The sequence below is a fragment of the Trichechus manatus genome, unplaced genomic scaffold (genome assembly GCF_000243295.1).
Source record: "Trichechus manatus latirostris isolate Lorelei unplaced genomic scaffold, TriManLat1.0 scaffold00209, whole genome shotgun sequence".
NCBI classification, from domain to species: Eukaryota; Metazoa; Chordata; class Mammalia; order Sirenia; family Trichechidae; genus Trichechus; species Trichechus manatus.
The window spans coordinates 3,403,951-3,417,854 of record NW_004444145.1 but is presented as its reverse complement, the minus strand read 5'-3'; the positions used below and the strand labels follow the sequence as shown (position 1 = coordinate 3,417,854).

General features: G+C 49.9%; 1 protein-coding gene across 2 annotated transcripts; it reads right to left on the bottom strand.

The window, feature by feature from the left end:
- Positions 1-10,561: 10,561 nt before the first annotated feature.
- Positions 10,562-13,223, bottom strand: ANKRD33 (ankyrin repeat domain 33). 2 transcript variants are annotated; one of them, XM_023742422.1, is made up of 5 exons: positions 13,011-13,223; positions 12,652-12,781; positions 12,338-12,482; positions 11,404-11,459; positions 10,562-11,308 (listed from the first exon to the last, which is right to left on the bottom strand). In XM_023742422.1, the coding sequence occupies exons 2-5, from the start codon at positions 12,770-12,772 to the stop codon at positions 10,590-10,592; spliced, it is 1,041 nt and encodes a 346-aa protein (XP_023598190.1). In that variant the 5' UTR covers positions 12,773-12,781; positions 13,011-13,223; the 3' UTR covers positions 10,562-10,589. The 2 variants fall into 2 exon arrangements, with proteins under 2 accessions (XP_023598190.1, XP_023598191.1); XM_023742423.1 differs by lacking the exon at positions 11,404-11,459 and having other exon boundaries at positions 12,366-12,482.
- Positions 13,224-13,904: the final 681 nt, after the last annotated feature.

Sequence of the window (13,904 nt, the reverse complement as noted above, 5' to 3'; positions counted from 1 at the left end):
AGGAAGAGGAAGAGGAAATAATCTCTCTAGGTCTCCTCCAGCTCAAGGCAGAAGACTGTGGGGGCCAGGGGCCGGGGATGGTGGGGTCTAGGTTCCAAGCCTGGATCACCTCTCTGGGCTTCCGTTTCCTCCTCTGTACACTGAGGGGTTTAGAGCAGATAATTCCAAGGTCCTTCCCAGCCTTGTATGATCTTCTTTAGCTCTAAGGTTCAGGAAACTACCTGGTTCCTAGCCCGCCACTGCAACTCAAGCAACAAAGGCAGTTTGGCTGGTGCCATGCTTTGGGGAGGGGGAGGGCATGGGGGTAGTCAGGGTTCTGCCCAGCACTCAGGAAGAGACTGGCAGACAGAGGCCAGATTCCCAGACTTTAAGCTGCCAAGTCATCTTCCTCTTCCTCTCCAGCTCCTCCAGCATCTTCCTTAGGTGGGTTGGTCCACTCCTTGTCCACTGCCAAGCCCTCAGGATGATTCATCTAAGGATGGAATCTCTTGAGGAAGGGATGGCATGTCAGGACAGAAGTCTCATGATTAGATGGCGTCCACATGATGCCACAGCAGGTGAGTTGGCACGGAAATGGGCTCTGTGGAGAAACTACTCCACGGTTGTCTCCTCCCTGCCAGCCCTGCAACCTCTGGGTTGCCCCTCCCAGAGGCTCTAACTCTCGCCTACCAAACCCTGGGCTTGCCACTGGAGGTAGAGGAAAGTTAGTGGAAAGACCCCAAGCTTGGAGTTAGAATACCTCTGTGTTAGCTTCCATTTCCATACCTGTAAGGAACAAGTTGCCATCAAGTTGCAACTCATGGCAAACACATGTGTGTCAGAGTAAAACTGTGCTCCACAGGGTGTTCAATGGCTGATTTTTCAGAAGTAGATTGCCAGCCCTTTCTTCTGAGGTGCCTCGGGGTGGACACAAACCTCCAACCTTTCAGGTAGCAGGCGAGCGTGTTCATAATTCCTTCTCTACCACATTCTCAGACTAAAAGCAAAATATATGTGAAAATCCTTTATGAGCTGTAAAACCTACACAAATAGTTGGTTTGTTTTGAGGGAGGGAGCCAGAGCTGTGGGGTAGGAGGCAGAGCACTGAAACAGGGGTCAGCAGACCTGAGGTTTGTCTGTGTGACCGTGGGCCTCAATTTCTTTACCTGTTCAAAGACGAGTAATAAATATTGCCTGTTCTACTAAGAGCTATATGTCTTAGTTATCTAGTGCTGCTATACCACTGGAATACCACAAGTGGATAGCTTTAAGAAACAGAAATTTATTTTCTCACAGTTTAGGAGGCTAAAAGTCTGAATTCAGAGCGCCGGCTCAAGGGGAAGCCTTTCTCTGTCTGTTGGCTCTGGAGGAAAGTCCTTCTCTCTTCAGCTTTTGCTTCCTCGTTCCTTGCAGATCTCCATGTGTCTTGGCATCTATTTTACCCCATCTCTGTCTCTGCTTGCTTGTTTCATCTCTCTTTTTGTATCTCAGAAGAGATTGACTCAAATTACACTCTACACTAATCCTTCCTCATTAACATAACAAAGACAACCCAGTCCCAAATGGGGTTATAACCACAGTCATAGAGGTTAGGGTTTACTACATGTATTTTGGGGGGACATAATTCAATCCATAACACTATCTGAGGGGTTATTATAAAGGTGAAATGTATGGCTACTGGAGAAAACTTTGAAGTATGAGGCAGCCATTTCAAAAAAAATTAAAGAAATCTTGAATAAGCATGGGGTGAAATAAATACAGTAGTCCCTCCTTATTCATGGGAGATATGTTCCAAGACTCCCGTGGATGCCTGAAACCGAGAATAGTGGTGGAACCCTATGTACTATGTTTTGACCTATACATACATACCTATGATAAAATTTAATTTATAAATTAGGCACAGTAAGAGATTAATAACAATAACTAATAATAAAATAGAACAATTATAACAAAATAGTGTAATAAAAGTTATGTGAATGTGGTCCTGGGGCGGGGTGTGGGGGGACGGAGCCGGAAGGCGCGAGATTTCATCACGCTGCTCATTTAACATTTTCAGACTGCAGTTGACCTCGGGTAACTGAAACCTTGGAAAGCGAAGAGTTTAGAGCGAGAAGCAACTGTACCTACCCCCGGACCCTCTTGCTGAGGGCAACCCCATTCTCAAAGTTTGTTTTTAGTTCTTCTGGTATTTACTTCAATAACTCGGAATAATATATTTACGCTACTATCTCTAGATTTAAAAGCTTCAGGCATTATTTAAGAGTGCCAGGATTTAGGTCATTCAGATTCTCTCCCTCCTAATTATTGATCATCATATTATTTTGTAATTTTAAATAATATACTCAAACCTTTTGTTCCTGTTCTTTCTGCATTCACTAATTAAGGGTAGTGGAACCCTGACCCTTCCCTAGAGCTGCAATTTGGATGCAATAAAGGATCCCCCCATCTAGTGGATTCCGACTCACAGCCACCCTATACAGGGTAGGACAGCCCTATAGGGTTTCCAAGGCTGTAATCTTTACGGAAGCAGACTGCCACATCTGTCTCAGTCATCTAGTGCTCTAACTGAGATACCACGAGTGGATGAATTTAGCAAAGAGAAATTTATTCTCTCACAGTCCAGTAGGCCACAAGTCCAAATTCACGGCATCAGCTCCAGGGGAATGCTTTCTCCGTTGGCTCTGGAGGAAGGTCTGTGCCATCAATCTTCCTTTGGTCTGCGCAGGAACCTCAGGTCCAAAGGACACGCTCTGCTCCCGGCACTGCTTTCTTGGTGGTATGAGGTTCCCCTGTGCCTCTGCTCACTTCTCTCTTTTATATCTCAAAAGAGATTGCATTAAGACACTAATCTTGTCAACCTCGTCAGTATAACCTCATCACAGTGATAGAATTTACAACACATGAGATCACATATAATCTCATCATAGTGGTAGAGTTTACAACACATAAGGAAATCATATCAGATAACACAATCATACAATACTAGGAACCATGACCTAGCCAAGTTGCTACACACATTTTTTGGGGGACACAATTCAATCCATGACATCCCACCCTTTGGCGCACAAAAATCACATCCTTGCAACATGCAAAACATATTCATCTCATCATATCACAGCAAAAGTCTTAACTCCAAGTCCAAAATCCAAGAATTCCTCTTCATCTGTGAAATCTGGAATACAAGTTATCTGCTTCCAAAGGCACAGTGGCAGAACAGCCCAAGCTAGACATTTCCATTACAAATGGGAGAAACTGCAGGGGAAGAAGGGATAACAGGCACCAAGCAAGTCAGCAGAACACATTACAATAGGCCCTCAAGGCTTTGAAAATAATATTCTGTTCTCTGAGACAACTTACACAATAGCCCTGCCCTCCAGACTCTAGGTATTGGCCACAGTCTCCGGATTCTGAGTGGAGGCCCCTCAGCCCTGGGCTTCAGCTCCACCTTCCAGGCCCACTGGGATGGCAACTCTGCTCCCTCGGCTTTAGGTGTACCATTCTCCTAGTCCTTTGGAGTTACAACTCCACCCTTAGAAACACCAGAGGCCATGGCTCCACCCTTTGAAACCCTTGAGGTCATGACCATACCTTTTGAGACTGAGGCAGCTTGGCTTCTTGTGTTCCTTGCCTCTTCAGCTTCTGCTTTCTGTGGCCTCCCTCACGCCCGCATTTGCCCTGCTGGGGCAAGTGTTCCAAAGCTCGGTAGCTCCACCGATAAGTGCCCGAAGGCACCCCACTCCACCAGGAAGCGTCCGGTACACAGGCAGTCAGCTATCTCGCTCTGTGGGTCAGCTCCAGCACCCTCTCGGGCTGGTCTCCTGGTTCTCTTGCTGCTGGTTCTCTGTCGCTGCCCCTTCTGTGCTGCTGCAGGTTCTCTGCCGCTGCTGGTCCTCTGCCGCTGCCACACCTCTATCCATTCACAGTTTCAAAACCACTTCCCCATTTTAGGTATCTGTTAGAGCAGCACTCCACTCCCGGTACCAAATTCTGTCTCAGTCATCTAGTGCTCTAACTGAGATACCACGAGTGGATGGATTTAGCAAAGAGAAGTTTATTCTCTCACAGTCCAGTGGGATACAAGTCCAAATTCAGGGCATCAGCTCCAGGGGAATGCTTTCTCCCTTGGCTCTGGAGGAAGGTCTGTGCCATCAATCTTCCTTTGGTCTGGGAGCTTCTCTGTGCAACCTCAGGTCCAAAGGACACGCTCTGCTCCCGGCACTGCTTTCTTGGTGGTATGAGGTTCCCCTGTGCCTCTGCTCACTTCTCTCTTTTATATCTCAAAAGAGATTGCATTAAGACACTAATCTTGTCAACCTCATCAGTATAACCTCATCACAGTGATAGAATTTACAACACATAAGGAAATCACATCAGATAACACAATCATACAATACCAGGAATCATGACCTAGCCAAGTTGCTACACACATTTTTTGGGGGACACAATTCAATCCATGACAACATCTTTCTCCAGTGGAGCGGCTCATGGTTTCAACCACCAACCTTATGGTTAACAGCCAAGTGCTTTAATCACAGTACCAGCATTGTTCCCTTGGTACCAAAAAAAAAAAAAGAAAGAGACCAAACCCAATACAGTCCAGTCAATTGTGACTTAGCAACCCTATAGGACAGGGCAGAACTGCCGCATAGGGTTTCCAAGGAGCAACCAGTGGGTTTGAACTGCTGACCTTTTGGTTAGCAGCAGAACACTTAACTACTAGGCCACTAGGGCTCTGCAAGAAGTATCATACAACTAAGGCAGGTAACAATGTTGTTTGCAGTGTTCGGTTGAAATTCATGACAGTTAAGATGGCTTGGGGGCCTTGTTGAGCGTTTTGGATTGGACAGAAATTCCTAGAGGCAATAAGACTTTCTCGCACTCTAAAGTGAAATAGGGCCTGAGTTTGCTTGGGCTAGGAGGGGCAGAGTTGGCTGGGAGGTGGATAAGGGCCTGGCAGGCTCTCGCATGGTACTAAGGGGACCCTTGCTGGCCCAGGGAGAGAGTCTGAGGGATTAAGGTGACCATCCCCACTGGGAAGGGCTTGATATTTGAACAAGGAGGGGTTGCTCAGTATGTGAGAGTAGGTATTGCCCTGGCTGGGAAAGCAAGTGTTTGAAAGAGGGGGCTGAATGGCTGGGGGAGGCCAGAGGCCAGCGGAATTTCCTTCAGCTCCAGCCACTGGGGTGGGTGGGACCGGATTGCTCACACTAGACACAGGAATCTGCCTTTGTTTCCAGCTGGAGGGGAAATGCCACAAATCCTGCCCCTTTCCCACCCCTCCGGCATCCGTGCCCAGGCTCTGCCCTTCCCAGCACCACAGGGCCTGTAACTGATGGTCCTCAGGCCAGCTCTTGCATCTGGGACTGCCCTCATCTGCAGCCCCTGCCCCTTATTCTTTCAGTGCAGATCACTGGCACAGATGTAGGAAATGGGGGCCGAGGGCTATCCAAGCTGATCAGGAGTAAATAGCCATGAAGCAGAAATTGGGTGATGAGAGTGATGGATGCAAAGTGTTGATGGGCAAAAGGGATGGGAGGAGGTCTGCTGGCTAGGAACCCGGGGGCCTGGGGCGGGGGGGCTGTCCTTATCTTTTCCTTTGTCAGTGAGTCTGTACATCTGTGTACCTGTGTGGCAGGTGTTTATGTGTGTTTGAATCTCTGTGTGTGACATCTCTGTGTGCAGCTGGAAGTTTGCGTGTCCTGTGCCTGTGAGGCTGAAGGTCCCCGTTGGACCCTGGGTGACTGCGTGTCTGCACGTGACATGGCTTATGTGTGACTGTGTGGTCGAGGTTTCAGAGTCCCTCTGACCATCTGGATCAGCATCTGCAGAACTCAGGAGTTTGGGGAAGGGGGTTGAGGGAGGCCCAGGTCCTGTCCTCAAGTTGTCCCTTTAACCTGGTGTCTTCCTTAACTGTGAAAAGCCATGGTCCCTCTGAAGGAAAGGAGAGAAGTGAGCAGGTCTAAACTTTGCCATGAACCTGGCCCGGTGGGATTCTTAGTGCAGCCAGGTGAGACCTGACAGAAAAATAGTCCTGAGAGGTGAGTGGGAAGCATGAAACAGGGGTGCTGTTGGCCTGGTGGTTGGTGCAATGGACCAACCATTTGGAAAGTTTGCCTGCTGGAGAGGAGGAGGGAATCCTGTCCAGGCTCCTCACAGACCAGTGAGTCCCCACCTGTCCTTGTGATCTCCCCACATACATGTACTCCCTTGCCTCCTCCTAACTCAGCAGGGGCTTCCTGGGGTGATTCTGACTCAAAGCAACCCTCTAGTGACCCTGGGGCATGCCCTGGAATAAGCGGGGGTGCTGTACCACCTGAAGCAGCCCTGAGAGGGGAAGGGAGATGATAAAGGCCCCTCTGAGCATCCCAGAACTTGGTGGAGCCTGAACTCAGTTATTTCCTACATACATTTATTGAGGTTTATATGTGCCAGAAGCCCTGGTGGCACAGAGGTTAACAGCTATGGCTGCTAACCAAAAGGTCAGCAGTTCGAATCCACCAGGCACTCCTTGGAAACTCTATGGGGCAGTTCTACTCTGTCCTATAGAGTCTCTAAGAGTTGGAATCAACTCAATGGAAATGGTTTTTTTTTTTTTTTTTTTTTGGTATATGTGCCAGGTGCCAAGCCAGGGGCTTGGGATATAGACACAGTCTCTGCCTACACAGAGTGAGGGGAGAATTCCTCAGGAGTCCTTTCTGGTAACTTAATGAGCCTGGATGACATTCCACTGTGCATCAGGACAGCCAACCATGTGGTCTCATCTGCAGAAGCCCCAGTCTAACAGGGTGGGGGGTAGACACACACACGGGGACCAGGTTGGTGGTCATCCTTGCTGTGGTGATGGGGGCGGGCTGGGAGTGTGTCTGGGGTGAGGGATGAAGAGCTGTGCGGGAGCTGATCTGGGGTAGGCATGTGTTTTCATCTCAGGGGCCACAAGAATAATATCCCAGAATCACAGAGGAGAACACGGGGTCTCAAGGACACATCTACTGACCAAGCTGCACCCTTGGCCATCTGTTCGTCTACTGCTGCTCAGGCACAACAGACTGCTGTTTACTGGGTGCTGACCGTGGGCAAGGCAGGCCTCGCAGCCACCCTGAGAAGTAGTTATTATATATTATCACCACTTGATGTTACAAATGAAGAGGCTGAGGCTGGGAGAGGTCCCTGATCACCTAGAAAAGGGGCGGGACCAGGTTTTAAACCTAGGTCTGTTGGACTCTAAAGTGAGGTAGCAGGGCGGCTTTGTTATGGGCCGCGTTCTGCACAACCAAGGGCCTTGCCGTGGGTTTCTTGGCCTCTGCTGACAGTAACCTCAGTTTGGAAGCCTCAGGAGCTTCTGAGCTGGGTGCAGGGAAGCTGGGATGTCAGTGGGGAGGCTGACCGTGGCAGGCACAGACAGAGTAGCAGGGCCCTAGGGAGGCCTCTCTCCCCTCCAACTAGCCTGAATGGCCTTCGGGAGGAGGAGGGAAGGCTACAGTCAGGAGCCGTTAGAGGATTAGGGAGAAATTGCTTGACCTGGGAGGAGGAATTGCTGGAGATGACACTCGCTGCTCCTGGAGATGACCAGGCATGGAGGCGGGTCTTCTCCAAGGCGGAGAGGCTCCCCCTGCTGGAAATATTCTCCAACCAGAGGCCGAGGAGTTAACTGCCCATTCATCCTCCCTAGCCCAGATCCACCCCAGCCTGAACAGGGGCATGGGGAAAAGAACCACAGAGGGCTAGTTCTTTGACCTTGAAGATGCCGTGGTCACTCTTGGGTCCTTGTAGAACTCAAACAGGTTGGAGGTGGAAGAGAGAGGCTCAGAGAACAAGGGAGACCCCAGCTGTGGGCAGAGGTATGTGCTGCAGCAGAAAGAACACAGGCTTTGGTCTCACAGACCTGGGCTCCAAACTCCACTTTGCCACTTACCTGCTGGTGACCTTGCGCAAATCACTTAACCTTCATAGACTCAGTTTCCTCAGCTGTAAAATGGGAATATTGTGGGGATTAAAGAAGCTAATAATGAGGCCAGGCACAGTGCTAAGGGCTGCATTATCTTACTTAATTCTCACAACCTGACCTGAAACCCGTTGCCTTCGAGTTGATTCCAATTCATAGTAACCTTATAGGACGGAGTGGAACTGCCCCCTAGGGTTTCCAAGGAGTGGCTGGTGGATTTGAACTGCTGACCTTTTGGTTAGCAGCCAAGCTCTTAACCACTGTGCCACGAGGGCGCCAATTCTCAGAACAGCCCTATGAAAAACAAGCTGTTATTACCTCTCCTCTACACATGAGAAATTCAAGGCTCAGAAAGGTTAATTAACTTGCCCAAGGTCGTCACAGGTCAACTCCCAGGCCCAAACAGGTAGCCACCATGCTGTACTGAGCCTGTAGATGAAGTTTGCGGGGCCTAATGCCAGGCTGGTTTCATGTGTTTTGATTTCCTCAGTGGGTAGGGAGGAAAGAACTCTGGCTCCATCCCTGAGGCTCTGAAGCAGCTCAGTCAAACTAGTTCTCCAGGGCCCTTCAGTAATACCTCACCTCTTGACAGCACTTTATAGTTTACAGAGCCATTTCACCCATATTATCTAATGGATCCTCCCATTAACCCTGTTTTTCCCATTCAACAGATGAGAAAACTGAGGCAAGAGAAACTTAAGTGCCTTATTCAGGATCATTCAGGTAGGAAATGGCAAAGTTAGCCTTGAACCCGTTTCACTCTACCACAGTTGCCTTCAGAGTCCTCAGGGATAAATTACACAATATTTAACCCTATTAGTCATTTTCACCTCACAGTGTGTGTGTGTTCTCCTATTCAAAGAGCAGATTTATTCTTTAAAAAATAGATATATTTGAATAAAAAATTAAATCACCTATGCAGAAGAATTCCAAATAATTTATGTAGATACTCCACCCTTAAGGAGGTGAAGCGTAACTTCCCACTCCTTAAATGCAGGCTTTGTATACTGACTTCTTTCCAATGAATACAGTATTAAAAGGGGGAAAAAAAGAGCAACTTTACAGTGGAGAAGTCTGACAGACACTACCTCAGTCAGATCAAAGTCAGCCTCAAAAATCAAACCATGTTGATAGTAGGTGTTCTTGATATGATGTGAGGGAAACGGCATTTTACCTCTGTAGTTTTCCTCCCCAAAACCCATAACCCCAGTGTAAACATGAGAAAAACATCAGATAAATCCCAGCTGGGGACATTCTACAAATATCTGACCCATCCTCCTTAACACTGTCAAGGTCATCAAAAACAAGGAAAGTCTGAGAAACTGTCACAGCCAAGAGGAGCCTAAAGAGACTTGAGAACTAACTTGTAATGTGTATCCTGGATGGGCTCCTGGGACAGAAAAAGAAGGTAGGATAAAAACTAAAGAAATCTGAATTTAAAAAAAAAATTTTTTTTTGCTTGGTTAATAGTAATGTATTAAAATTGCTTCATTAGTTGCAACAGATGTATTATACTAATATAAGATGTTTTTAATGGGGAAACTGGGTATGGGGTATATGAGAACTCTGTACTATCTTCACGAGTTTTCTGTAAATATAGAATTGTTCTAAAAAATAAAATTTATTTTTTTTAAAGTCAAAAGGTTCAAAAAGATACTCAGTAAAAAGTCTCCATCTCACCGTTGTAAGTCAGCCGCTCGGTCCTCTTCGTCAGACAAAACTGCTGTGTTTCTTTCCAGGGATATTCCATTGAAGCCATATGCTTAGTGTTAAGAGCCTGGACTTCACAACCGAATGGCTGCATCTCTATTTTGATCTCTGCCGCTTGCTAGCTGTGTGACCCTGGGCAATTCCTCAACCTCTCTGTGTCTCATGTCCTCAGAGATAAAATCCTCATACAATTATTAGGAGGGTTAAATGTTCTTAATATATACAATAAGCATCTTATAAGTGGTTGCTATTATTATTATGATTATGTGTTAAGAAAAAAATCTCCAAACCTTGTAAATAAGGCAAAAATAGTTATCACTGGCTAATAATCCTGCCCATGGGTCATCTAGGGGACAGTAGAATACTATTGATTGATTAGGGCCCAGACTCCATAAAGTTAAGACATGAATTTGTGTAAGACTGATAAATTGCAAATTATTTTTGTCTGGTAGAAAAAGAAACAATTATGATTTTATCGCTGGGTAGGAATTAACTTTTTTGCATCTAATTTTGCAATCTTATTCTAGCATTCCTTTCTCCACTGTCTGTAAACAACAATTTTCCATTTCTTCCTCTGATCCCTCTTGCTGGTTCCTTCATTAAGTAGTTAAATCAATCTAGGCACTCACTCTATATTTGTATTAGTCATGTTTTATCTTTTTGAAAATTATACTTTGACAAATAGTAGCATGCCACACACACTGTTCCACCCTTTGGTTATTTTCACTTAATACGTCTTAAAGACAGTTTCGTATCAGAACATAAAGAGCCTCCTTAATCAATCCAACCAGGCCCCTCTTGATGGACACTTAGGTTGTTTCACCCCTTTACTATTGTAAGCAATGCTGCAATGAATAACCAGGTTTGTCTAGGCAGGGGTGGTTGGGAAGGCAGAAGGATGCTCTAGAAAGGACAGGAAGCTAAGGGAAGGGGCCTGAGAACCTGCTCCCAGCCCGGCCTAGCCCATCTTCCCCAGGCTCTGTGCACACCTAGCCTCCTCCTGCTGCCTCCTCCTCTCCATCCTGAGCTCCTGGTAGCGCCAAACAGGAAGGGCCAGTCTGCAATGCCCTCCAGGTTTGGGTTCCTGCTTGCGCTGGCTGAAGCTCCAGGGTGCCTTGGAGAGGAGGATCCTGGGGGCTTGGGGCCTAGGGCTGCTACTATCCCTGGGCCATAGCCACTGAGGGCACAGGCTCAATATGCCCTGAGGGCTCTGGTAGGGGACGAGGACCTGGGGACTAGGGACTACTGGGGAGGACTGGGGGGCCAGGGGAGGGGGCGGGGCAGTGCCCAGCAGCTCTGGCACGGACACACTTCGGGTGCCCAGTGCAGGTGGGCAGTCAGGGCACAGGGTGTGGCAGGCAGTGGTGAGGAAGGGACTGGCCAGGCTGGTTGTGATGGTCACAAGGTGGTCCAGGACACCCCCCTCCTGGGGAGACTGAGGGAAGGGGAGACTCAAGGTGGCCTGCAGTCGCTCTAGCAGAGATGGGGCAGTCTGGGCCTGGGCCACTAGTCCTGCCAAGGCTGGCCACTCAGGCTGGTAATGCTGGCTGAGCTGCTCGACTCGGGGCCTCCCCAGGAGCTGCCGGATCCTCTGCACTGTGCTGAAGCTGTCGGTCAGCACCGCCAACTCCAGGGCTGTCTTGCCCCGAGCAGGGTCCACAGCTGTCAGGTCAGCACCTGGGAGGGGGCACAGGAGTGGCACAGGGTGGGACAGGGATTGGTGATGTGTGGACAGATTCTTTAGCAGCAGGACTTAGTTGGGTTAGATTCACAACCATAGAGTCCCACTCCGTTGAAGCTGGAATCCAGGAGGCCAGCACAGCAACCTCTTATTTAAGGGGTGAAGAAACTGAAGCCCATAGAGGGAAAAAGACTTCAGAGAGATCCTTTGGGGGGGGATTCTAAACAGGGAGCAGAGTAGGTGCCTCCTGAATCCAAAGAAATGACCTGAGGGGTGGTGTGAGGGTTGCCTGCGACTTGGGGGAGGCCCAGTTTGCGCCCCCTGGGGCAGGTGGAGGGTTTCTGCGGGTTCCCTTTCCTTGTTCTCTTCATCACCATACCCCTCTAATCCTGAGGGGAGGGGGTGGGCACTCTGAGCCAAAGGAGAGGGGGCGGAGCTCCTCTCTTCTCACCCAGACCCAGTCTGGTGGGGTGGGGAAGGGAAAAGCTGGAGGCAGGGGTCCCCCAGAATGAACAGCAGAGGGTGGCCCCACCTTAGGGAATAATGAGGGCCTACAACTCCATGGATAGTGTGTACCTTGTCCCAGAACTCCACGAGGTCACACGCCTCAATTACACATCACTGTGTTTCCTGGAGCCCTGACTTGTCAGAGCTAGAAGTCACCCCCGAGAAGGCCAACGTCCTTATGACATTGGTAAGGCCCAGTGAAGAAGCCATCTGCCTGGGGTCACTGTTAGTGGCAGGACCAGGATTAGGACTCAAGAGTCTGGATCCAGATAGCAACCCTTTTTGTTTTAGGTTTCCCAGCTGGTCAAGGTTATCCTCCCAAGCTTTCCTTTCTGGGACTGCCATTTGCTGGACTTTGTTGATTGTGGGAAGCCCAAAGCACACTCCCCACCTCCAGGAAGTCTGCCTAGATTGTCACCTGATCCTCCATCTCCTCCTCTTGCCTCTCTGCAACTATGACAGTTGACCTAGTATCCAGGGGAGGGACTGGAGGTCACACATCCCAGTCCAGGCCCCACGCACCTGCCATGAGGAGGGCAGCCACGCACTCGGTGCGGTCCCGCATGGCGGCCTTCATCAGAGCCGTGAGCCCTCGCTGGTCCCGGCGCTCCAGGTCCAGGCCCGCATAGTAGTTGAGCAGGAGACTCACCAGGGGCACATGGCCTGCAGGGCACCAAGGGTGGGTCATGACTCCCCTGGAAAACGGGGTGGTGAAGCCCCAAACTCACCTTCCACCAACCACGGCAGAGCCTGGGGTCAAAGAGAGTCATGCAAAGGGCATGAGACTGTGGCCCTGGCTGGGTGGGGGTGGCGGGGGTCAGCAGCCTCATACCTGCTTGGACAGCCAGCATGAGGGCCGTGTCCCCTTCTTTGTCCTGCTGGTTCACATCGAGGAAAGGGCAGTGGCTGAGCAGGGCCACAACACTCCTGAAGCCACGGTAGCAGGCGACCATGAGGCCTGTCTGGGGGAGGGGGAAGCTCAGCCCCTGGGCTTGCTCCTGGGGCCCCCTGTGCTCTCCAAGCCCACATCCATTCCAGCCCCTGTGAAGACCCACCCTCACCCATTCCCTTCCCCAGAGCACCCAGCAATGGGTGTTGACCCTGGAACTCTCCCAGGGAGTCAGATCAGGATGGTGTAATGGAACACAGAGCTGCCCCCAGCCATCCTGGGAAACACTGGGGATATCTCACCCTCCCATTGCCGTCCACCTGGGTGGCCTCCTCTGGGGAGACCCCACCATCCAGCAAGGCTTGGAGCTGGGCAGGGTCATTACGGGCACAGGCCCAGTACAGGGCCCCCAGCCTGCAGCCTGGCGCAGGGGTTTCATTGCTGATGCAGGATAATGCCTCAGACACTGCCAGCCCTCCCTCCTGCAAGGGCTGATCTTCCTCTTCCAGCCTGGGAAGAAGGCTTGTGTCTCCTCTTCAAGCTGCTGACATCTGTAATACAGAATAAAGGGAAGAGTGTCTCCCTGGGGCCCAGGGAGAGGATCTGACAGCTGCCAATAGCCCAGCCCTTCCACAGGAGCCCTGGTGGCGCAGTGGTTAAGCGCTTGGCCGCTAAATGAAAAGTCGGCATTTCAAACCCACCAGCTGCTCTGCGGGAGAAAGATGTGGCAGTCTGCTTCTGTGAAGATTTACAGCCTTGAAAATCCAATGGGGCAGTTCTACTCTGCCCATAGGGTCACTATGAGTCGGAATCGACTCCACTGCAATGGGTTTGAGTTTTTTTGGTTTGGGGCCCAGGGATAGCCTTTTCCTGGTGGGGTGTCTCTCCCCATCCACCACAAGAGAGGACAAGCTGTCGGAGGAGACTTAAGAGGGCAGGGTCAGTCCACTCCGTAAATCAGGAGCCCAAGGAGATTCAAAGAGTTCCTTGTCTTCTCTTCCCCAGTGGACCTTACCTGGGGCCTGGAGGGTCCCTATGAGGCACTCCTTGCTGGGCCACAGCCTGGTCCCCCAGCACCCCCCAGGCCCCTTGGAGCACACTCACCTGGTGTCTGGAGTGGCCTGAGTGGACTACCCCTCCCAGGAAGAACGCAGGTACCAGATGGTGGAGAGCTGCCTCAAACACCTCTGAGCTGA

What these genes read in the sequence shown, in the direction of transcription:
- ANKRD33 (XM_023742422.1), bottom strand. Translation starts at nt 12,772, where the DNA reads ATGGTCGCCTGCTACCGTGGCTTCAGGAGTGTTGTGGCCCTGCTCAGC. An exon ending in CATGCTGGCTGTCCAAGCAG is followed by an intron (nt 12,483 to 12,651) that starts GTATGAGGCTGC and finishes GGTGCCCTGCAG; the next exon opens with GCCATGTGCCCCTGGTGAGT. An exon ending in GCCCTCCTCATGGCAGGTGC is followed by an intron (nt 11,460 to 12,337) that starts GTGGGGCCTGGA and finishes CCCTTAAATAAG; the next exon opens with AGGTTGCTGTGCTGGCCTCC.